This window comes from Colobus angolensis, unplaced genomic scaffold (genome assembly GCF_000951035.1).
Source record: "Colobus angolensis palliatus isolate OR3802 unplaced genomic scaffold, Cang.pa_1.0 Scaffold26, whole genome shotgun sequence".
Classification (NCBI taxonomy): Eukaryota; Metazoa; Chordata; class Mammalia; order Primates; family Cercopithecidae; genus Colobus; species Colobus angolensis.
In genome coordinates, this window is record NW_012115821.1 from 9,650,918 (window position 1) to 9,677,073 (window position 26,156).

The window sequence follows — 26,156 nt, forward strand, 5'->3', positions numbered from 1 at the left end:
CACACACACACACACACACACACACACACACACATACACACAACGACATTATGTCTGGTGCTTCTCAGCTCTTCTTCCCACAAAGATAAAGGGCAAAAACTGTGTAGTGGGGATATCTCTGTTTTACTGACCTCTGCATATAGTACTTTATATAGCAGGCAGGCATGGATGCAGTATAACAAACACCCCCACATTCTTGGTCTCATGTTACACACTGACCACTAGGATTATTGTACTTGTGAACATGAGCATGTCGCTAGCTGGCCTTCCAATTCTGAGCAAGGCCTTGCACATGGCTGAGTCATGCTCTCTGAATTCTAAGGAGCCAGCTTTACTTAATAGGAAGTACTTGGAAGAGAAAGTGGGAAAAATTTTCAAACAAATTTCAAGTATAAGTAGGCATCCCAGATGTCCAAGGAGAAATTCTCTTTGGAGCTTTTCTCCTTTTAACCCACGTGACTCACTTCCTGACTTTCCCCATGAGAACAGCAGATTTTCCTATCGAGACAAGAAATCTTGTGAAATATGCTAAATTACCTCTTCCATTGGTACAATCTTTCTGGCCCATAACAAACCATCAAATAATGTGGTTTTTTTCCTTTTAAAATTCCAACAATGTGTCTTTATCCCATGGTCATTGAATTAACTGGTACAAAAACATATTTTCAGATGTCACACCCCTTTTAGAGTGGATGTGATATCAAAAAGTCACACATACTACTGGTCTGACTACTCAGAATTGTGTATATAATGTCTTCAGAATGGAATCTAAAGATTCATTGTCTATATTTGTCTAGAAATAAAGAAACACATCTCTTATTCCTCAATGGGAAAAATCTATGTGGTGCCAGTTTTTTAAATTGGTCCTCTTGGGGGTAAAATGCATGCTTTCCTGCATTTTATACAATTTCTCTAATCATCTGTTGTGTTCTTGCTTCATTCAATACCTGGACTGAGCCTGAGCCACTTTGACTAATGTCCTTGTGCCCATAGCATCCATATTCTTTGTGATTGTTCAGTAGAGAGAGACTTCTCAACTACTTTCATCCTTTAATAGAATTAATGACACCTTCTGATACTGTTGAGTTATAACCACATATTTAGAAGAACTATAAATAAGTCAAGACAATCCTCACTGGTATATTTTTGCCCCTTCCAAGCCTGGTTTTGAAATTAACTAATAGCCCCAAGAAGCTACAATGCACACTTGTAATATTGTAGAAATTGCTTATTGTTGCTTCCTATCTTATTCTTTGTGATACAAACACTTTGATATATTTGTTTTAGCAGCATGTCTGAGCCCCAGGGCATCAGGGCATAATTAGAAAAGGGCATGCGCTGGAAGGAAAGGAGAGGAAGGGGTGAGGCTGGCTTTCATAAAGAAGCAGTAACTATGGGATGTGAGAGCCCTAATTATAATTTATAATTAACATAGGATTGTACAAACCATATAGATGAGCAAGCAGGGATATCTCCTTTTGAGAAGATAATGCTTTGGTGCTATCTTGAATTTGTGGTTATTAATCACTTGAAAGAGACAAAGGAAAACGTTCCATGCAAGGATTAAATTCGAAGGTATCATTCTAAAACGAGAAGTAATAAAGAGTTAGTTTCTAGGAGAAGTCTTTTTCTTTTTAAGTCAGAGATTAAAAGAGGATGTTTGGTCTAAGTGTCCTATTCAGGGAGCACTGCAAAGAACATCTACTAAGATATTCTGTCCCTCTGTCCCTTTAAGCTCTCGTGTTTCTGGGCTGGAACAATTTCGTAGCAAGTAGGATTCAGTTATCATGCTTGTTTAAGGACATTTTCATGGATCCATAATGCGGTCTGCAGGCATGCATCCATTTGGAGAGAGAGAATATATCATGTTTACGGTGCCTGCACCAGCATATGTGGACATTTGCATTTGGAGATGAAAGTATATTCCCTCTTCAGCTGGAGTTTTACCCCTTGTTGGTAGTAACTGGAGCCTGAAAGCTGGTTGTATGCAGAGCAGTGGACCAGACACTCTTTCCTCTTCTGTTGAATTCATACATTTTTTTTAACACCTGGATTCTGCCTTAATCACCAAATAGATGCAATATCAGAACATATAGATCATTGTAAGCTTTGAATTAATTTAGCATCCTGACCCTCTTGAAGAGACATCTTGCCTTTCAAAAGAAGATTTTGTGGCCCAGCTTTTAACATAATATAGAGAACCATTCTAGCAAGATAATGAACTGCTAAAAATCTGTGTGCTCACCTGGGTATGTAGTGACAATTTAATGACACTAAAGAGGTAAATTCATTTCACAAAACACGCTGAATCTTGAATTCTTTGACTACACTGTTCACACTTAATTTCAAATATTAAAATGTTTCACATTAAAAGCTCAGTACTTAATTATATTAATCCTATAATCGATATTAATGAATAAGCTCCAGGTCAGGAGCATTTGGGAAGAAGACAATAATTTGCATAAGCAGTCACTCAAAGGACGGCCAGCTGGGTTATGGTAGTTTCAATTTGACAAAAAAAAAAAAAAAGAAAATACAACTCTAGATATATTATTATTTGTGACATGGCTCAAGATGGGAGACTGTGAGGAGAGTGAAGATGACAGAACTGGTGCTAACCACTGTGACAAGAACTTGAAGAGCAGCCGACATGACATCTTTCCTATCATGCTGCCGAAAATGTCAACTTTGTGAAGGACAGTGAGAAAATGGTTTGCCGAAAACTTGAAAGGTGGATTCCGGAGATGCCCGCCGTGTCAGATGCGATATAGTCTGCTGTGGCTGGAGAGACCCATTTCTGGCTCCAGTGATGGCCTGCAGGTGGGAGAGCTTCCAGTCTTCAGCACAGCTCCAAAAATGACTGCACTTGACCTGCATATTGTCTCAAGTTTGCGGGATCATGATATACAAGAAGTGAGTTGTTAGCCAGTGTGCAGTTAGGTGGAACCAGAGACCAGGGGCTATGTTCGCGTGTGTGTGCACACGTGTGTATGGGTTTCTAAAGCTGAGTTCAAAGGCATTGTCTATTTGGAACATTGTGAAGGAAGGGATATGTGCTTTATGAACTTACATCAAGTTCAATATAAGTAACAAAAACTAACTCTGGATAATCTAAGGAAAGGAGAGTTTATTAGTATGATGCTGGGGGCCTCAAAGACAGGGAAGGGAATGCTGGAATCAAGTCAGCTACGGAAGAGTAGAAAGCAGGACTGATGCAATGATTCTTACCGTATGTTAGAGTAACATGGGAAACCTTAAAAATGCCAATGTCAAGCTGGGCACAGTGGCTCATGCTTGTAATGCCAGCATTTTGCAAGGCTGAGGTGGGAAGATCGCTTGAGCCCAGGAGTTAGAGACCAGCCTGGGCAACATAATGAGACCTTGTGTCTGAAGGAAATAAAAACAAAATTAGCCGGGTGTGGTGGCATGCTCCTGCAGTCCCAGCCTCTCAGGAGGCTGCAGTAGGAGGATCGCTTGAGCTTGAGATGTCAATGCTGCAGTGAACCGAGACTGTGCCACTGCACTCCACCTTGGACTGAATGAGACCCTGTCTTGATAGATAATTGATTGATTGATTGATTGATTGATTGATTGATTGATAGATAGACAGAGATAGAGCTTTGAGGATGGGACCATTCACAATTCTAATAAACAGACGAGATCAAAAACTACTGACCTGTAAGGACAGTCTGGTCAAGGCACAGCTGCTGGAACATGCAAATTCCATCTGTTTCTTCTAGCCTTGTATCATTTATTCAATGTAAAGATTCCAGAGGAGAGTGTCCTGGTAGCTGAACTGAGGCCCTAGTCCAGCTTAGATATGGAGTGGCTGTGAAACGGAGGAGCTGGCCTCTAGGAAGCCCTTCAGCATTAATAGTAGGGGAAGGGGCAGTTCGATTTACCCTCACAAGAGAGTGGTCAGAATGTGGCTGAGGCCACTCCTCCAAATCCAGGGCTTAGAAAGTGGCAATGGATGCTAAGAAGCCTGAAAGCAAGAAGACTAGAAGATTCACGGTCAGGACATAAGAGGGTGAGAGAGTCAGGCTTCTAGATAGATGTTCTGTGTAGAGACACATATCGGCCTGGAATTTTCTAGCTCGCAGTTTAAAATCCAGCTTCACCCCCCTCTTCCTTCACTCTTTGTGTCTCCTTAAGTGATTTAGGATTGAGAAAGGAAAAAGATGCAGAGCTAGTTGTTTTTTTTTTTTTGAGATGGAGTCTCGCTCTGTCGCCCAGGCTGGAGTGCAGTGGCCGGATCTCAGCTCACTGCAAGCTCCGCCTCCCAGGTTCACGCCATTCTCCTGCCTCAGCCTCCCGAGTGGCTGGGACTACAGGCGCCCGCCACCTCACCCGGCTAGTTTTTTGTATTTTTTAGTAGAGACGGGGTTTCACCGTGTTCGCCAGGATGATCTCGATCTCCTGACCTTGTGATCCGCCCGTCTCGGCCTCCCAAAATGCTGGGATTACAGGCTTGAGCCACCGCGCCCGGCCTAGCTAGTTTTATGACAGTTGTAGAATCACCCCCAAATATTTTCAGAAAGACGAAACAAAAGCATGGCATCTGAAAGATACCAATATAGTTCTACTATTTATTTTGCAACCAGCACTACTTGGAATGGCACCTTGTAAACAATACAAATGCCACTTTTGGAAGGGATTCATAAATAATATCAGGTATCTCTTGCAGAATATCTTGGGTTCCAAATCTACTCCAACCTAAGAGAAATTGGGAACCCTGAATCAAAAGTCTCTCTGCCACTGGAAGAACCACCCACCTAATATTTTTTTTTCTCTAGAACAGTGGTTCTTAGAGTGTGGTCCTCGAACCAGCAGCACTAGCAGCACTAGAAAACTTGTTAGAAATACAAGTTCTCAAACCCCACCCCAGCTCTACTGAATCAACGACTTCAGGGGACCCACCAATCCAGGTTATCACCAGGTGATGCTGCGACTCGCTCAAGTTTGAGAACCACTGCTCTAGAAAAAGTATCTTGTTGCTTCTGTGGAAAAACAGTGCTCTCCAAAGCACGAAACCTGAGTTTTTCAGTTAATAACTCTGTAGAGATCTATCCAAACCTGTATAGTTAACACTGCCTAATTATAGGGGTCAATGAACAAGAAATTGATGTTTGACAGAATTTTCAAAAACAATGAAGTGAAATCAAACAAAAAAAGAGGATCTTTTTGCTTTTTAACTGACCTGGTTACAACCTGTGATCTTTGACAAATTGCTATTCCTGCATGTCTTTTCCTCACTTGGTAAAGCAGCATCACCTGTTACCAATACCATTTCAGAGCAATTCTGGCAGTTACAAACAAATTTACATTTTATGTCAAAATCATTTGACATCAAATTGTTTTATCACCTGCTTTTATGGGTGAACTCTGTACTTGTACCTTACAGACTTAGTCAAGTAAGCTTGTTTTATTTAAAATAAAAGTAGTCACACTGACATGGGTGATCAAGAAGCAAATTTAAGAGACGACAACACTAATTTTTAGTTGTTTACTTTTATTGGAATAGCAAGATTAATGGTGTTCAGAAAGTAGTCCGAGGAGAGGTTATCAGGGAAGCAGAAGCTGCTATCTGATACTTTTAATAATTACAAATGGCAATCGTGAGAACAAAAGGAAAAAACATAATCCAATGTTAGGTTTGTAATAATATCCTTTATAGTGAGAATTGACGGAGAAGGCCAAGCATACACTAAATGTTCAGTTTTTATCATCTCAGACACAAAGCAGAAAGCTGCCTTCTAATTGCCTAATTGCCTTAGAAGGCTTGTAGGGTAATGAATGAATGGTTTTATTCTCAGAGAGATTTATCTCCTAACAATGACCACACATATCCTGGCTCTTCATGTTAAACAGTCTCCATGCTTTTTGCTGTGACATGTAAACCCTTTCTGAACTGTAAAATTATATTTAACAGCATTTTTCTCTAGGTTAATTCCCCACTAAGAAACAAAATGCTTTAAGTTGCTCCATTTTTCCCCCAGTTGAGTGTGTGCATGCACATGCTAATTATATAAGCAAATGTGTGTTCAGTTCATTAACAAGCTGAATTTTGGTTAAAGAAATTTAAAAACCACAGCTTAAGGAAGTTGTAGATTGTAACATATACGTGAAAAGTTACAAACAAACGCCATGATGTGTTTTGTGGAGGCCAATAAATTCATCCTGATATCTAACTGTAGATTCATGGACATTTCATGTAAAAAAAACTTTGTTGTTGTTGTCAAGCATGGTAGCTTGCACCCATAATCCCAGCTACTCAAGAGGCTGAGGCAGGAGAATCACTTGAGGCCAGGAGTTCAAGGCTGCAGTGAGCTATGATCATGCTGCTGCACCCCAGCCTGGACAACAGAACAAGACCCTGTCTCTTAAAAAATGTTTAAATAAACTTTGTAAATTAACATTTGAGATTTACCAGAGAATTTGAAGACAACCTACCTGTTGTTTGTCATTCTTCTTTTCCTTGGAAGAGTATGAAGAAATGGACTGAACAGAATTTTACTGTTTGGGGGTATTTTTTATAAAGCTGGGGAGAGGAAATTTTCTCATATTTCAAATAGGGTGTTTTTATTATCAGAAAAGAAGGAAAGCTGACTGATTAACCCATAACAGGAGGTACATTGCTGTCATTTGCCAAGTCTTTTGTGCAGTCAGACTGGTCTGGTATAAAGGATTTTCCCAACTTATGCTGGATCCTTGAGAAGGCCTATAAATAAGACCATTTGTTTGGTCTCAAGATGACTTGCATTTGCAAACTGAAGAATGTTCCAATAGAAGTTTTATGGTGACACACCAATCTGCAAACTGGCTCAGCCAGTAGTCAAAACAAGTCACTATGAGATCTGGGAAGCTGAAGGCTCTGAATGGGTCAGATTATCCTGCATTTAGTTTGGAACAGATAAATTTGGGCTATAAATATGTATCCTCCCTTTATATTTTCAACTTGAATGGTCCATAACAAATAGAGGATATATGTATGCACCTAAAGGTGGCACAGAACCAGGAGAATACAGTGATCAAACTGAAATCATTTATTTAAGCTGGAGTCCTTTTTATTACAATGAGTAACAGTTTGCTACAATTGGAAAACGTGTGGTTGGTTCTTGAATGAATACATGAGCACTTAAATAAATCTGAACATCTGTAGTTATAAGCAGGAAATTGAGCCATTTAAGACGTTTAACACTGGGAAAGACAAACACAGGTCACCTGATTTTTGTAGGAATTTTTGTGTGTAATTTAGGGACCCCAAACCCAAGCACCTACAAGAGACATAGGTAATAAAATTTAGCAATATGGACCAGGTGAGTGTCTGTCCCAGGTACAGAAGAAGCTGTTAGCCACCAATTGATAATGCCAGCTGTTCCAAATTTTCAAGAAAACAGAAATCAGAATTGCATTCTCAAACTTCCCCAATTTAAAAAACTGTTGGCCACTGGTTCAAATTTCTTAAAAAGCTGTGAGCGAAACAGAACAAGTTCAGGGGTTGGACTTAACCTTCAAGCCACCAGTTTGTATATTTTACCATTTCACACGAAATGGGTTACAGCTCTGCACATGTTTCCAAAATGATAACCCAAACACAACCCATCCCCTTTGGAAGCCAGCCCTGAATAGCTGGGCTTCTCCTTAGGTCACATCGATCATTGCAGTTGTTTCTTCTAGAATGGACAGTTTCCTCCTGCTAGAGATTTGATTTGATGGTGTCAGCATATGAGGTTCCCGTCATTTCATGACATGTCTTCTTTCAGGCCTGATGGAATCGGAACTGTGACTGTTGAAGAAAAGGAACGTTTTGAAGAAATCAAAGAGAGGCTCCGAGTTCTGCTAGAAAATCAGATTACACATTTTAGGTAAGGATCTGGGGCTGGAGGGTTTTAATTAGGAGATGAGAGTGGGAAGGGAAAACTAAAGGGCTTAATTTTTCCAAAACTGTAAATCTACCAGACGATACATTGGATATTTAGAAATAACTGAGTAGAACAAGCAAATCAATCAGACATGGTTCCACAATAACCAGGAAACTTCACATTCTTAAGTTCATGTTATTTCCACTTAAAGAACAAATTCTTCCATGTTTGAGCTCACCCTGGTCATCAATCTATTATAAAAAGTTGAATTTGAAGCTTCTTCAAGGTTCCTAAGTAAAAATAAATAAATAAAAAGTCTTGTGAATCAGAACATAGTGAACAAGGAAGGAAGGCAGTGGTACTCCTAAGAGAGTTTGCACTTTCTCCACTACCTCAGAAACAGGACTAGCTGGCTACACAGGGAAAGAATGAACCTTGGATCAGCCTGAGTGGATTGAATCTCCCCTGCATACTCAAGAGAGCCAGCAGGTTCTGCGCTTGAACCTTACACCACATAGGTCACTTCTCCCTTGGAGCAAATTAGGTGTTTTTAGTGCTGTCCTGGTTGTTCTGGACCAGAGATCCTGAAATAGCAACTGAAAAATAATAATAGCATTTCTAATGGTTCCTGTTTATTAAATACTTCCTATACACCGATACAGAACTGGAGGCTGGAGAAGTATTAACTCATGTCATAACAACTTTGTTAGTTATCATAATCCCCATTTAAACCAGGAATAAAATGAGGCTGAGAGAGGTTAAGGAACTTGTCCAAGGCAATCCAGCTGGCAAGTGGAAGAAGTGGGGTGCTTCCATAAGATAGTCCGGGTTTAAGTAGCCATGCTAGTCTCTCTGTCCCATGCACAGTGTTCTGAAGGGTCGGTGTCAACCTGAAACCAGTCACTGGAACTCGTAGAGGTACCTGACATAGTTTTTTTTCTGTGGCATCAAAATCCTCCTGGATAAATCTTTATTGACCATACACTGTGTGTAAAATGCATTACCAGTAGCAGAAGGTCCATAACAATAGGAAACCACAAGCAGGGAAGGACGGCTAGCAGAATCATGAATTTGCTCTAAATCCACTTTTCTATTCCATATATCGATCTTTTGGGGACTTAAGTAAGTATATTTGAATTTCAGCCTGTTCCAACTAATACTTTTTTAATGCCGGTCTCGATAATAACATATAAGGTCACATTTGAGCTAACGAATAGTTCTCCTTCACAATAGAAATCTAAACAGAGCCTTATGTCACCACTCTGAATATTCTTTTCTGCTGCAGACATTTGCAGAGTCCCTCTTTAGTCATTATTCACACATACACATATATACATTATATACACACATATATGGTGTGAATTCAGATTAACATAACACAACGTGACAAAATAAAAAGCATTTTCCATTCCTCAGAGAGAGTTGCTATAGGAATCAAATTGCAGCATATTTCATGCTAAAATGTAATAATTTAGGCAACCTGAAGAATTTTGTCTTTTTTAGGTATTGCTTTCCATTTGGTCGACCTGAAGGTGCTTTGAAAGCTACTCTCTCACTCTTGGAAAGGGTAAGGATGAAAGTAAAAGATAGATCACATATATATAAAAAGACATAAGCATAATTGTAACGAAATGTTTTGGTTGAATGACCTAGTTGTAATTTTTATAGGATTTGTTTACCATTCATCAAATATCAGAATAGAAGCGAGGAAACTGCCAAAACTCTTGATATTTTATCTTCAAACTCCCAAATGGGATGTACAGAAGATATGTTCCTAGCCCTTCCCTGATTAATGGGTGGCCTTTGCCAATGCTTTGCAATTCTGGTGCTTTCTCTTTAAGCATGGCTCTCAATCCGTATTAAGTCACAAAGAACTGATTTTAAACCTCCACGCTTCTAAGAAGTATGGATGAGTGACACATTTGCTTGAACCTTCTTAATTATCCCTCTTTTTCCTACTTGAAGGTTTTGATGAAAGATATTGTTACCCCAGTGCCACAAGAGGAGGTGAAAACAGTCATCCGTAAATGTCTGGAACAGGCTGCGTTAGTCAACTATTCTCGGCTCTCAGAGTATGCCAAAATCGAAGGTAAGGCTCCCTTCTGCCCCCAGTTTCGAATTTAAATTTTGATATGCCTCCCTGGGGAAGTCTTTCTCTTTTCTGAAGGGCACCCGAAAACAGTGGTCCATCTGAGTATATTAAGCTGAAACCTGGAAGCACTTGAAATGTGGAAGTTTCCTTGGCTGTGGCCAAGTAAATGAATTAAAAGACATCACAGGGGCTCAGAAAACAACCTTTGTAAGGGAACAATATGAAAACAGGATGTTATCAGATAACTAAGGTCCTTCTGAGAGTCTGTGTTGGCCCTAAGTATCGGCTTTGTGGCTGATGTTTTCTTATAAAGGAATTCTCTAGAATTGCCACCTTCTTTAAACAGAAGAAAATAAAGCAGTCTGTTATCCACTGCTGATACCATTGGAAGCAATGCAAGAATTGAAAAGAGCAAGATCAAGGTTTTGCCTCTTTCTTGCCCCTGAAAGTACCTTGTCCTTTGGTAGTGTTTCAAACTCAATGGCAGGTTAGTGCTGAGCCATCTATGATGGCTCCAGGTTGGCTTTAGATCTCATTCATTCTTGTTACACCAGACCTTAGATGCTTGTTACCACTGCCCTCTCAAGTTTTAGGGAAGTGGTCACTGATGACCCAGTAATCACCAAAGGCGCTTTGAGTAAACTCTACTTGAGAAGATATGGTTCTTTGGGACCTATTCATTCACGAAGGTATTAATCACTTTTCATTATTACCCTGTTGGCTGCTATAGGGTGATTTGAAAGCCACACCCAACTTGACCAGTGGTGTAAGTGTATAAATGTGGAAGTTCTGTGTGCAAAATCAATGTGTCCGCATTCTGGAATCTGATGTTCTCTCACACGTGAAACACGACACCTGACCAAAACTAGCAAATGCGCATTGTCTTCCTCAAGACAACTGGGGGAAAAAGAAACTAACCAACCACTCAGAACCTGTCACTTACTCTGCCAAAATCCTTGTTTCCTTAGAAAATTAGGTTAAGAGTATGTCAAATTCACAGTGTTCTGTACATTACACGTCCTCCCTCTCTCAATTTTGTCTGTCTGACAATGCAAATTGTGTACCAGTGGTAATGAATTCATTGTTATGCATCCAGGGAGAAACACTTAAGAATTGGGCACCAAAAGGATGTTTATCAACTCTTGACTTGGTAATGAGTGACAAAAATAGAGGAACAAGAGGTCGTTAAAGGGCTATATTAGCAAATAATTGTTCCAGCATTTACTGTCCCAGGATGTAATGATTGGTTGTATTTGGTAAAGTCAGCCAGGTACCTAACAATTCTAGGCGAGGCCAGAGATGGGATGGGATCAAGAAACGTTCTGTTGCCATGGCTGCTGCCTCATAGGTCTTGGTCTAGCTATTACTAGTCTTTTGGTAAGATCTGCTCTCTTCTTTCAGATAAATCTATCCAAAAACAAACTTTAAGATCTGTAAGTAAAAATGCATTCATTTCCAAAGTAGATCAGCTGGTCTGTAATTTCCTTTTGTGCCTCAATTCTTCTTGGTTGTGTTAATTATCTTTTGCACTGTGACTTTTAGGTCTGGGGATTCTTTGAAGAAACCAATTCTTTTTTTTCAACTCTCTTTTCAGAGAAGTACCTCATTGCACACTACCTGCTCTCTTCCGCTTCTCTCCTTCCTTGTCCGTGATTGGCTCAGCCACTTTAATGTGACCTCTGCAAAAGTGGCTGAGACACCAATTTCAAAGCATGCTGGGATTGTTAATTCAGACAACCCAACATCCTCTGGCTGCATGTATCAGGTTTTCTTTCATGAACATAGTCCACCATAGGCTGAGACATTGCAGCCTGAAAGATATTACTAACAGACAACTTTCTTTTACAAGGCTCTGATCCTACCCGCAGAGAAGAAATCTTTCATTTTTTACATTTGAGCCCCTCTGTGAGAATTAACAGCTTAGTTATCTGAGAATTCTGGAAAGAAGTTGTAGTAATATTGCTGGAGACTATGTTTATGAAGAAATACCTCAAGAGCCTTAGATACTAAAGTCTGAAATCCTTAGTATCTTGGAGCCTTAAATCAATGAAATTTTGTTTCCCTTTACTCATGATGTTTTGGTCATTGTATTCTTGCAAACAGCTCTAAAGAGACGTGTAAAATCATGGTCACAATCTCTCTCGTGACTCATGGCATGCTGAATGGTTAATCCAATAGATCTCCAATTTTGAAGCTCCTTTTTCTTTTATCCTGTGTTTATCCCAAAATACTCTGTGGCTATTTTCCTTTGAGCTAATGTAACGTTTTCCTCTAACCTATGACCTTTAACCTCTTTACCTCTGACCTAAGCCTCTTGCATGCCCAAATCCTCTTTTATAGGGAAAAAGAGAGAAATGTATGAGCATCCTGTCTTCTGCTTGGCCTCCCAAGTGATGGATTTAACCATTCGTGAGTACCTACCACCTCCTCACCATGCTGTCTTCACTCTTTCTGTTTTCATTATTTCAAGAAAATCCAGATCCAAACCAACTCACTCTCCTTGCTTCAAGTTTTTTAGCATTGGCTTGTCTGTTGGTTCTGTCTGTGAAACCCAGTGTGAGAAGTCCAGTCACTTTTTATCAGCCTAAAACAGGTTAGACAATTAAGCCATTTGTTTGTGATAAACTCAGATTTGTCTGTAAGTTTTTCAGTTATTCTCTGTCTGTGACCTGAATGCATTTTTACTTTGCTTGTGTGTAACCCTAATTTGTAAAGTGCTTGTCACTGGTACACAATCAAAAGGTAGCAGCTAGGCCGGGGAGCAATGTGTTAGGTGTCAGATAAAGGACATTTGGGGCAAAATCATGCCTTCTTTTCCATGTTTAAGATGCCAAACTATTATGGGTATGAGATCACACCAGGTGGTCCATTCTTTGTAAAAATTAGATCTTATATGCCTCCTGTCTGTTCTCTATCAAGCTGGGAAGCTTTTCCTTGTTCCCTCTGGAGATTTTGACTTGTCCTTGTCCTCTAAACTTTGCCTAGAACGTATGACTTAATTGTCACTTGGAGAGTTCATGTATGTTTCATAGCTTGATTTCACATTAAACTTAATTTTACTAATTTTCTATTTGTGCAGCATTTTCCACCTCTGTGAAGGAGACTTTTTTTGCTGGCCCCCAAACTTCGGGGCAGTGGGAACCCAAGGGCAACCTTTTCTTTCCAATATCATGTATCACACATAAGTGGGGGGCATTTTGGTCCACTTGCTCATTAATTCTGCATATGTGTTCTTGTTTCTCTCTCTTCTCTCCTGGTTGTGCTCTCTCTTTCAAATAGAGAATCAAAAGGATGCAGGTGAACCAATTGTATATGCATTATAAATTATCAGGACTGTTGAGTTATATTCAGTTTTTGTTTTTGTTTTTCAATAGCTCCTTAAGGTATGTACTCCCAGAGAGCCATGTGGAGTTGCAATAATACTTAAGGAGTTAATTTGTGCTGTCTAAATACATCTCATGCCCATTTGATGTTGACCTTTATAGAGCAGAATTTCTGAAAAGGCATAAGCTTTAAAGGAATAGAATTCTGGTTTGCTGCAGAGCTTCATTTCATCCTTGGTTATAGGATTCCAGTGATTTGGCCTCATGTGCATTTTTTAAAAAGTTATTTAACCAAATGAATCTTCCTCTTTGTTTTTCATTTCTTTTTTCTGTTTTCTGCCCTATTGAGAAGTTTGTGTTCTTTGATGAATGTTTATCAGCCAAGACAGAGAGAAGTTGTGTCCATGTTGTTCTTGTATGTATCGCGTGATAAAGCAGGAAGCATGGACAGGATGACCGAACAGGGGCTGTTGCTGGAAGTTTTATTAGAGGAAAGCTCTTGGAAAGTTCTGGCTTTGGAAATTTTCTTCTTGTTTCGTCCCAAAACTTCTGATCCTATTTTGAGAATAGGTCTGACTTAAAACTTTAATAAATTAGAATGCAGATCATCGTTTTTATAGGCTAAAGGGTTGTCAAAAATAACTATCAGTTAATCCAAATTAACAGTTGAGCACACTTCAAAACAATTCAGAAAGCATTCCTGAGTACATTCTAAGCATAGGGGTACCGATAAGTATTTGAAGACTCATAAACCTATGTTCAAGACACATGAACCTTTCCCTCTGGTAGGAAGATATTTATTCAATCATTTATTCACTCATTCATTCATTTATTAGACAAATGGTTAGTGGGAGCCTATCCTGTAGCAGGTACAGTGTTAAAAGCCAGAGACTATGTAAACAAGAGGGAAATAGCTGTTAGCCTCATGGAGTATGCATGCAAATGGGTGTATATATGTAAATAAGTATATTGCAAAGCCTATTGGTAGAGTTATGTGTAAGAGGGATGGGGCATTGTCAGAAAACCATGAAAGTCTTCATGAGATGGTAAGGATTGAACTGCATCTTGAGACATGAATTAGAATAAAGGAAGGGGAGCTAGGATTGGGAATGGAAAGTCATCCTACATCAAGAGAGTAATATGTGCAAATATGTAAAACCAGATAGCTAATAAAAAATAATGAATGCTTATTAATGCATATTGTGTTCAAGGTATGATTCTAAGCATATTATTAACTTATTTCTCCTCAAAAGCCCTTATAAGAGGGAACTATTATTATTCCCATTGTAGAGATGAGCAACCGGAGGCACAGAACTTAAAAAACACACATCCAGAAATATAAGTGGAGTAGCTGGAATCTGAGCTCAGGCAGAAGCCACCCTTTTATCTACTCTGTAATTAATTCGACATAGCTGCAAAACAGAGTGAAATGATGATAGTAGTGGGTGGGTGCTGATGATGGCAAGGTAGGCAGGGACAGGACTTCAAAGGTCTTTCTATGCCATAATAATGCTGAGTTCAGACTGTATCTCGTGGTTCAAAATTTCTTAACTTGAAAATCATGCCAACTTTTGCATGCATATGGATTTTTTCAGAGGAAAGATTCCACAGGTCTCAACTGCAAAGGTGATGAAGAGTCACTGAAGGCTGTTTATGCAAAGAGATAGGTTGGTGGTTTACACTGCAGAAAAATCACACTAGCAGGAATTAAGAGAGAGGACTGAAGGAGGGAATAGGGTAGAAATGGACTCAAAAGTTAAGGTTAAAGCAGAGATGGGTTTGAAGCTTGGTAGAGTGAAGTTTTTTCTAAGTATATCAAGTCTCAATTGCAATCATAATCGTAATTACTTCTTCCCTGGCCTTTAATTTTTTTCTTTCATACCCCTTCCCTCCCTTTTCAATTTTCTTAATGAGAATAGAGCACAAATTCATGGATGGGTCTGCATAACCAACTGTATGGATGTGGTAGGGCACCACCGAAGTTACACGTGCAAATTGTGGGGAGGTGGATAGAATACTGGGGACTGAAATATGGACAGCTGCTGAGTCCTTTAGTCAGACTATGCTTTAAGAATCTAAGGGGTATGCAGATGGCATTTTGGTGTACGTATGCTTTATGTCTGGTGGCATTATTAGAAATTAAATGTTCAATTTAATTACGGTACCTCTAAAAAAAAAGATGCAAAAGCCTACTAGTCTATGAAAGAAAAGCTGTGACTCCTGCAAATGAATTCTATTATTTTAAATACATTTCCATTTAAACCGTCACACATTCTGAACCAGAAAGCTCTGAGAAAGTCTACACTACTATTGCTGTTTTGCTTCAGTTCTTGGCTAAATACTTGCATAATTTTGTGAGCATCATAACGATTCCACTGGAATTTGAAATAAAACAACTTTTTCCTTCAAATATGCCAAGGATTTGCAAAATCAGACAGATGATTATTTGCAGATAGACAACAGATAGATATAGACAGAATAAATAGGTAGGTAGGTAGGTAGGTAGGTAGGTAGGTAGGTAGGTAGGTAGATAGATAGATAGATAGATAGATGCAGAAATAGATAGGTGGGAGGAAAGGAGAGGAGAGGAGAGCGGGTAGATGGGTGGGTGGGTGGATGGATGAATGATGAGTAGGTGGGGACAGAGAGAGAGAAGAGAGCAGCCTCCTATGAATCTATGGGCCTAGGCCCTGTGCTAAGGGCTTCTGATTCAATCTTAACCTTAGACTCATAAAGAAGGCTTTATTTTTGCACCCTTTGCAGATGAAGGAGCTGTGATTCAGACAGGATAAGTAACTTTCTGAAGCAGGATTTGAACTCAGGTCTGTCTGAATTTAAGTACCATGCATTTTTGTCTCTTTCTACCATGTAGACTTTTTAGCTGATGTGGTGAGCACTTAGACAATATCCATTCATTCAATGGATAAGGTCAAAAGTATGATACCTACCACTTTTCATATAGGAAGACTACAAATTAACACAGCAGTCCTTTCTGGAACTGAATCATTGACAAAATCTTTACATTGTAAAGTCTTCCCAAGGGCAGTTGAGATTTCCCCAAGGCTGTCAAAGAACTGCGGACTTTTTTTCTCTCCAATTGACAGAAACCTTCTAGATCAGGTCAAATCTATCCGAAGGACTTCCAGGAAAATTCTGTGATGTTGAGGTTTTGTATCTTTCTCTGTCTCCACGCAAATTTCCTACAGATCTAAGGCTTGTTGAAAGAGAGAAAGAGAACCAAGCTGGTAAAACCCACTAAAATATAGAGCCAAGCCACCACCCCGCAGTCTTCCATAAGGGACCAATAATAATAGTGAATTCAATAATAGTTATCTCATCCCCACAAGATGGCCATTCTGAGATGAAGACCATCTCATGCTTCATGTCTTATATATGGAGGACTAAGTGTTTCTCTTTTATTTTATTGTATTTCTTTTATTTTTTGAGGCAGAGTCTTGCTCTGGAGTGCAGTGATAAGATCCTGGCTCACCACAACATCTGCCTCCTGGGTTCAAATAATACTTCTGTCTTGGCATCCAAAGTAGCTGGGACTACAGGCACACACCACCACACCCAGCTAATTTTGTATATTTTTAGTAGAGATGGGGTTTTACCATGTTGGCCAGGCTGGTCTTGAACTCCTGGCCTCAAGTGATCCACCCACCTCGGCCTCCTAAAGTGCTGGGATTACAGGCATGAGCCACTACACCCAGCCTTTCCACCCTTTTTGTTTCATTGGTGCATGAATCACGGTTTCCAAGACCAGATTATTCTGTGGACTAGCACCTCATCTATACTTTACAATAAGCGGTGGGGACAAAGAGAAACATGTTTTAAACACTGTCACCAAGAAAGATTTCGGGGAAAAAAAAGGATGTGTTAAAATATGTCGTGAGCCCACAAATATGAAATCAGTGTCTCTTCTATCAGAAAAAAAGATACGATGTTGCAGATGATGATAAACGTTGTTTGTTGAGAACTGAATATGTGCTAAGTAGTTTTGCGTATCTCATTTAATTCTCACCATGACCCTGCAAGATAAGTGTTTTATTACCATATTTCATTGAATCTAAAGGTCCATCAATTATAAGATGCGCCATTCATATGCTATATTATGACGTGCTATCAAACATAAGATGCATCCGGATTTCAGAAATGTTAAAATGTGCCTCTTACTTCAATGAAATAAGAACTTATGCATTCATGCATGGAAATCCTGAAGTAGAAACATGTTAAGTCACTTCCCCAAGGTTAAACAGCTGGTTAGTTGTAGAGTCAGAATTTGAACACGACCCTGTTTAATTCCAAAGTCCACATTTTCAACTTCTACACTATAAAATGCTTGTGACTTGTTAGCAACGAAATTGTATGACACAAAAGAGAGTTCTTGATCATTGACAGTTGGAAAAATCAAGGCCCGAAGAAAAGAAGCCAGGTTCAAAATAAAATGAGTAGTCAGTGACTCTCTAGTCTCTTGTCCTGTATGCTATTCAAGAGCCGTCACCACCCCACAAGGCCTCCTTACCTTTCAGTCAAGACACAACGGCCCCATCCACAATCCATTAACTGGTCTGAGCTTCCAGTAGGACATCCGATGACATCCAGCATCCACATGTTAGAATCATATATGTGCAACTCCAAGAAAACACTACCTCAAAACCAGCCTGAGCACTCAATGATTTGTTATCCCCCAAATTCAAATCTTTCTCTTGCCTCCACTAGGTTTTCTAACCTCTGTAACCTCACTTTTATTTTCTGTAAAAGGTGCTAATAATGGTTCCTTCCCAGAGGATTATTGCAAAGATTAAAATACATATTCCAAATAAATCTCTTAACACAAGTGCCTGGCACATAGTAAGTGCTCATTTTATATATATATATATTATTTGTTTGAAAGTATTTAAAAGGATGTTCTTCCAAGTTGAAATGTGTAGTATAAAGATATCATTTCATTTCAGAAAGGAATCATAAAACAGTGCTTCTTAAACTTTAATGTCCATCTGAATCCCTGGGGATCTTGTTGAAATGTAGGTTCTGATTCAGCAGGTCTGAGGTGGAGCCTGGGAGTATGCATTCCTAACAAGCTTCCAGGTGATGCTGAAGCTGCTGATCCAGGGATGGTACTTTGAGGGTCAAGGGGAATATAAGAGGTATTCAAATTGTCTTTCTATTATGAATTTCAAACACAACATTGCAGTCTCCATATATATTTGTTAAATACCGACTAGGTTCCAGGAGCTACGCCAGATGCCAGGGAAGTGTGTGATGAGCAAAAGCAGTCATGCTCCCTATCCTTGTTGAGCTTACCATACAAAAAGGTAGAAAACACAGGCATGAAACAAGCAATCACAATCTGATGATGATAGTAAAGGGAAGAAGCAAGGTGTCACAGGAATGCAGCACAAGGTGATTTTACCCAGGCCAGGGTCTTTGATGCACTGCAGAGCAGGGGATAGTGCCAGAGAAGGGCGTGATGTAGGTCAAAGACTGGACCCCCAACAAGAACTGACTGGGGTGTTCCCTAGCCTTGTTTCAGTGTTTGCCTCTATTCATCATCCCTCCAGATGCTCCAAGCTCCTGCCCAAGCCTGCTTGTGGCAATGTACTTAAAAGTTTATTTGGAGACTAAGTGGGTACTTAGTAGTACTACTGAATCAGAGAAAAAAAGAACTCAAATAGCCTAAGCAAAAAAAGAGAATTTTTTGGCTCATGTAGCTAGAAAATCCATGGAGGGGTTGGCCTCAGAAATGAAAAATGTTCATGTGTTTTCATATCTCCAACTGCTGACAGGCTTCTTTAATGTGATGGGAGCTGATGGTTGACGTTTGGGAAGCAACATGCCCACAGATAGCACCAGCCTTTTATCCTAGCTAATGACTCCAGAAGAAAAAGAGCATTCCTCTCCAAGCAACTGTATACAATTCCAGAGAAGGGCCACAATGGCCCAGGTTGGGTCACATGCTAACCCCAGAGCCAATAATAGTACTCATGATGGTATGAGGTACTATGGTTGGCCAGGTGTAGCTCATGTGACTGTCCCTGAAGGATGTTTTCCTTGGAAGTCCCACCAAAATAACACGGAGTAGAGAAGGTAACTCCCCTGAGCAAGGTTCTTGCACATAAAAGGACAGATTTCTAACACAATGTCCATGCAGGATTAAGCTCACTTTTCTTATATGCAATAGCTGAGCCCTAGGAATGAAGCCTGAGTTGGCATACGATACCAAATTAGAGAAGAAAAACCATCACAAGAGTGTTATTTCTTTCTTTAATTTAAATTAATTTGTATTAAGTTAAGTAAAATTATTCTTAAATAGTTTTTGTTTTTGTTTTTTGAGATGGAGTCTTGCTCTGTCACCCAGGCTAGAGTGCAGTGGTGCGATCTCGGCTCACTTCAACCTCCACCTCCTGGGTTCAAGTGATCCTCCTTCCTCAGCCTCCTGAGTAGCTAGCTGGGAATACAGGTGAACACCACCATGACCAGCTAATTTTTGTATTTTTAGTAGAGACGGGATTTCACCATGTTGGCCAGGCTGGTCTCGAACTCCTGACCTCATGATCCTCCCGCCTCAGCCTCCCAAAGTGCTGGGATTACAGGCATAAGCCACCGTGCCCAGCTGTCTTAAATAGTATTTAATTGAATTTAGACACCTGACGTTATTCTCTGGCTTGGAACCTTAAGTTATGATGTTTACTATTCAGAATTCAGCTTAGTACATTTGTTAAGTAACCAGGAACTTTGGATAAGAGATAAGAGCTCCTATGTAGTTTGTATGTATGCTGAAAACACAGAGTATTTTATTTTTCGTGAAAGCATTGCATTGGACAGGATCCACTGAGGATTCCCTTCTACTGATACTTGATGGCCTACCCTGGCCCCCGCACTGCTGTAGGCCCTAGAAATACAGAATTCCCTGGCAGAGGGGGAGATAGACAAATGTATATAATTTCCTATTATCAAGGGCCAGAAGTGCTGAGGTAGAAGAGTCAACAGAGGAGCTGAACCTCTGCTATGATGGCACTCTCTTTTTATGGCACATGAAGGCATAACCCTTATCACGAAGGGAAGCTCTCAAAGGTTTTTAAGCAGGAGCATGACAAGTTCAGATGTGTGCTTAACAGAGATCACTCTGACTGCTGCATGGCAGAGAATGAACTGCAGAAGAGAAAAGGGACTGTAGGCTGCCTTGGAGGCTTTAGCAACAGTTGAGGTGGAAATGATGAGACCTGAGTCACATGCCCACCCCCTCAGCAAGAGTGTGGATGAACACGTGATCTAGTATGGTGTGAGATAAAATCAAGACACATTTTGAAGGTAGACTAGACAAGGTATACCACCTAAGTCCTTACAGGGAAGAGACAACGATGGCTCCAATAAAAACATAGGAAAAATCCATGATCCATCCAATAGCCTTTATTAACACATACTTTAGACTGACCTAGAGCTGGAATCTTTTGAAAGGGAGTGGATATTGGAGAATCAAGGGGATCAAGTATACATAATAGACAATCCCACTAAAAAAATTGTATTAGATTTCAACCTTGCATGTTTTTAGCCTATGTAGCCATCATTTTAGGGAAGCTGGGTATTCAGGATAGTATTATGTGGCTTCTGCTTAGCTTTCTGTTCCTACTTGAGCTTTTATCTACCCCCACCCCCAAATCATAGCAAATTGCTACAGGCTAGTTATTTTCTGCAACTGCATAATACAAACACTAACATCTTCAGCAACACATCAATAGGCTGGAACTTGGTAACAAGTGAGTTTCCATCAATCATATTCATCTCTCATATGATATTTCAGAGACTGGCAATTCACTAGCTGGAGCCAGAGATGGTCAGGTTATTTAAGGGCTAATTGGAGTGTCTCTCGCTCCCGGATGCATCTCTTCCTTGGCTTAGATGAGCATGCAGCGGAATTCTCTTTTTGTTTTTCTGCAGTCACATTTAACTCTCTCTCTGGAAGCCAAGCAGATTTAATTGTGTAAACATGAGCAATGGTAATTGGGTAAATGAAGTTGGAAACCAAGGTATGATGTTTTTGTTTTGCTCTGTGAGGAAAAAAAATAGGGAGCTTGTTTTTCTATGGTGGCAAACCTCACTGTCAGAATTCTGGACAGACAGTTGGCAGGAGGAAATCCCTTTATGAATTTCTCATCAAGACCCATTTAGCTGAAATATGTATCTGCTGCCTCAGGGGTGATGGATCAACCCAGGGGCGCTTTATTGTTTTATTCACCACCAGATCAAGTCTTTCTCTACCCAGGTTCACTTAACTGGGTGACAATGAGTCAGGAATTTCCATGAGAATTGCACATGCAGGTAACATGCATTCATGGAAAGAGCCATGAGGATGGATTACCAGAAATGCTCTTAACTTTAGGCTGTGCTGTCAGTGGAAAACCAGATTTTAACAAAATATAAAATATGGAGTACTATTTTTCATGATAAAAGGATTAGTAGCTGCTTCCTTTTAAATGGTTATCATTTAAAATTGAGTCTTCCAAATTCTATTTGCACACATTTTTTCCCAAACAATTTCAATAAGAGGAAACTGGTAATTTTTTTGTCCTGTATTCTAAACATTAAAATGGTCCACCAACCATTTTAAAAGGATCTCACCAACTCTTGTTTTTAATGATGATTTTTACCAGAATATTATATTTTATCCATATTTCTCAATCTTTTTTTATTAATGTCACTAGAATTCCATTTCCTATATGCCTGCAGTAAAATTCATTTTCCCAGTTGAAAATTCAAGCAAACCAAGAAGCAAACTTGGCAATGGAGTATGTCCCTCTCACCATACAGATTGCTTTATAAACCAGAACTATTAGAAAGGAGCAGGTCCAAGGTTAATGAGACACTCATTAAAGAGAGAGAATTGCAGAAGCTGATAGTGCTCTGTGCCTGTATTGAAGGAGAGGCTATTGTTATAAGATGTTTGCTGTGCTGATATTGTAAACCACATGACAGATGGGTCAAGTGCTGATTACAGTATTCTAACATTTGGAATAGCAAGTAACATATTTGATAAGCTGGCAAGTTTTTATATATGATTCAACCCACAATATAAAAGCCACGAGAATTCCAAATTGAAAATAATTAAATGAGCTGGAAACAATCAGATACCACACATTTTCCCCCAAAATGACAGATTTTGACATGTTGAAATTCCACAAAGGGAGCAAGAATATTTCCTAGCTCACTTGAACTAATAACGGCCCTTCATCTGCTTTTGCAAAGCAATTAATTGCAGCCTTCTCACAATGTGGAGGTAACAATAAACATGTGTAGGCATCTTGAGCTTTACAGAGATCTATCCCATAGATTGCTTTATTTGCTCTTATCAGCAACCCTGTAAGATATACAGAAAAGATACTCTCAATTTATAGATGAGGAAACTAAAGCACAGAGAGGTTCAAGTAGCAGATGCAAGGTTATGTAGAAAGTAAGTAACATATGGGGGATGACAAGCCAGATCTTCCAACTATTAATATATCAAGTCCTATTTCTGGTCATCTGTAAGGAAGAAGCAGCTATTAACGTATAGGTGTTCTTCATTGTACGAAGTGTATCTTTTTTTGGTCAGTGCTGCTGCTGCCATCATTCATGTGTATCCATCTGGATAAAGCATCTGGTATTTGCATTCAGCCTCTGAGTGTCTCGGTGGTGGTGGTGGGTGGGGGTTGCTGGTGACACTGGTAAGAGTCCTTGTCGAACAATGTCACACCTCTGTAGTGTTGAAGTATTGCCAAGAAAGCAGCAGCTCTCCATTTGTGTTTTATCATTTTTGCTTATTTGGTTGTTCTTTTCAGAGTTTGTCATCTTACTTGTCACCCTGTGTTAAAGTCACTTTGTCTTTACTTTTTTACTGTCTCTCTTCGCCTACCCAAGCAGCTCCCCTGCCACCTCCTGGGCCTCCTCCTCCACCCACCCAAACGCAGACCAGCATGTTATATCAAAGGCTCAAAGGCATGCCTAGGCCAAAATCAAGTACCGTAAACTTTCATCATTCCTCTACTTGGCAGCTTTCTAGTCTAGTTCGCTTTTCTGTTCACTTTTCTTCTTGAAATTTTGTTTCAGTTTGGAACACTAAGCTGAGACTCGGGCTCTCAAGTATAATTTTATAGGTTTTGAGATACTCAAAAGAGAGCATTTATTTCCAAATGTCCACATTTTTTTTTGTCTAGCTATGTCTGACATATGCAACATTTTCAAATCTCAATGTCAGCACAAAATAACATTGTTGTTGCATAACATTTTGCATGACAATTTTTTCTGTGTTATGAGCTTAATTCTATTGTATGAAATGGTTCTTAAGTATACTATATTTTTAGTTCCATTTTATCAGTGCTCCAGCTAGTGCAAGCTTGGGGGATAGGAATATTGTCATTCATTTGAAGACAGAAGAAGTGGCCAAAAAGAAAAAAAGAAAAAGAAAAAAAAGAAAAAAAAAGTCGTTTCTAAGCACAAATTTCTCCTTGACTTCTGTTGGGGAGAGGGAAGAAGTGCTAAAGGATTTTGCACAATGTTTTCTTTAAAGACAACATCTTAGAGAATTTACTGTTAGTTCCATTTTGCCATTTAGCTAGTAGTACAGCAGCTATGCAAACAAACAGGAAAATAGTGCAGTGTCTCACTAACGTGGCTCGATCTACAGATGATGGAATCAAGGCTAATTAATAGTAAATGAAAGACTGGCTACAGGGGTTAATTGGCAGATCAAGTGTTCTAGATTAAAGGATCCTTAACCTGCTCACTTTAATGGTTTTATGTTCAAGTAAAATTGCAAAGGGTTTTGTTAAACATACTGTCTGTATATATACATCAGGCATACACATATCTGTGTACATGTGCAAACACTCATAGAATGGCTGCATGCACATGCACAATTTATGTGTATCTATTGATATCTATTGTAGTCAATCTAAGAGTACTGCCTATTAAAACAAATCTTCAGGTGGTCCTAACTTCAACATCTTGGATTTCTCCAAACATAAAAATTATTGACTTTTTTTTAAGTGCATAAAAATATTGGTAGGAATTATTTATGTATCATATGTCATAAACAACCAGAATTCCCCTAGATTTGGTGAGTGTTTCACCCAAAAGGACAAAGCTCTCTATTTTTAAAGCAAGAGATTTCAAAGATGTGCCCCAGGTGGGATTTCCTGCAGATTTGTATTAATGTGCAGGCTTGTCTGTTACTAGAAAATGTATGTAAGTGTGTGATGTGTGTATGTGGGTGTATGTGTCGAATGGGTAATAAGCATAGGATGAGGAATTTGCAAATTGATGTGTAAATGTGAGTATCAACTAATAAAAAATAGTAGCCTGTGCATATTTACTATCAAAATGCAAATACCTCACTCTACACATATTACCCAAAAATATATACACAGTATGTTTGTAGAAATGCCTGAAAGTCTATGAATGAAATTATGATAGTCTATTTATCAAATTACTAACAGGTCAGATGCCCCCAAAAGCACAGAAGTCAATCTTGTCGTACACTCTTTCTCTAAATGTATATTGCTCTAGACCAGGCAATGGGATGTCAGCACCTAAGCTCCGACATCTCCTTATTCTGAGTGTTGGTTATTCTCTGCCTAATCCACATGTGTATGTTTCCCATAGCCCCACCTTCAGGCTCTAACCATATCCAGCTGCATTTCCATCTGGGTATGGCAGAGATAATGGAGCTTTCCTTTGACTTGAATCCAGGAAGCCCATTTTCACACTAGCCATCAGGCCTTGTTAGACTGAGACTTTCAACACCTGACTAATTTTACCCTGTCCCACTAATCACTCTTACATCCCATTTGCTAGAACACCCTTTTTGCTTAGTGTCTCACTGAATTATTTTTCATTATTAAATCCTAAATTACTAATGACCTGATATGTTCATTACCTACCTAAGAAATGCATAAAAGAATATTAAGAAACTTTTGTTTTTGTAAATTAGCAATCTCTTATGATTTTGTTTAAGTCTGCCTACTTCTTCCCAACCCCTGCTGCCTGCCAGAAACCTTCCTATTTAGTAATAGGTAATTGTTTCTAGCAAGAAACGTCCTGAAGCCAAAATATACCTGCTTCAGATGAAGAGATGAAAATAAGTTTTGCCAGTTCTTTTGCAAATGTATGTACCTACTTGGGGAATTCTACTAAATGATGTTTATTTCACTATATCCCATGTGCTCTGACTCTGAGGCTTTAAGATTTGAAGGTGGCTAAACATGAAATACAAGTTCCCCTGGAATTCAAACTGGTTGAATCCAAGCAGTTTCAATGGCCAAGAAAACCTTTATGTTTTGGCCAGGCAGGGTGGTTCACGCCTGTAATCCCAGCACTTTGGAAGGCTGAGATGGGCGAATCTCCTGAGGTAAGGAGTTTGAGACCAGCCTGGTCAACAAGGTGAAACTCCGTATCTACTGAAAATACAAAAATTAGCCAGGCATGATGGCCGGTGCCTGTAATCCCAGCTACCCGGGAGTCTGAGGCAGGAGGATCACTTGAACCCGGAAGGCGGAATTTGCAGTGAGCTGAGATCACACCACTGCCCTCCAGCCTGGGAGACAGAATGAAGAGACTCCGTCACAAGAAAGAAAAAAGAAAACCTCCTTTATGTTTTAAATATTACTCTTTTCCCAAAGGAAAAAAGTTTGTAATATTTTGGAACATAATGACATTGTCAAACTGATGAACTCAGCTCTAAAAAGAGGGCAAAATAAACCAGGGTTCAGGTTCTTCTTGAGCTGGGTAAAAATACAACACTTTCAGTTTAAGGGAAACTAACAACAAAGAAAACAATTAAGTACACTGTTGCAATTTAACTGATAAAATTTCCATTGTAACAACCAGTAGCACAAACTA

The 26,156-nt window shown here is 39.4% G+C and overlaps 1 protein-coding gene across 1 annotated transcript in view; it reads left to right on the forward strand.

The window, feature by feature from the left end:
- Positions 1-26,156, forward strand: part of CADPS (Ca++-dependent secretion activator) — a 482,801-nt gene that overhangs the window by 352,187 nt on the left and 104,458 nt on the right. The window contains 4 exon segments of the mRNA XM_011947195.1: positions 7,767-7,868; positions 9,369-9,432; positions 9,831-9,954; positions 13,237-13,254. Coding sequence (XP_011802585.1) covers positions 7,767-7,868; positions 9,369-9,432; positions 9,831-9,954; positions 13,237-13,254 — 308 coding nt within the window.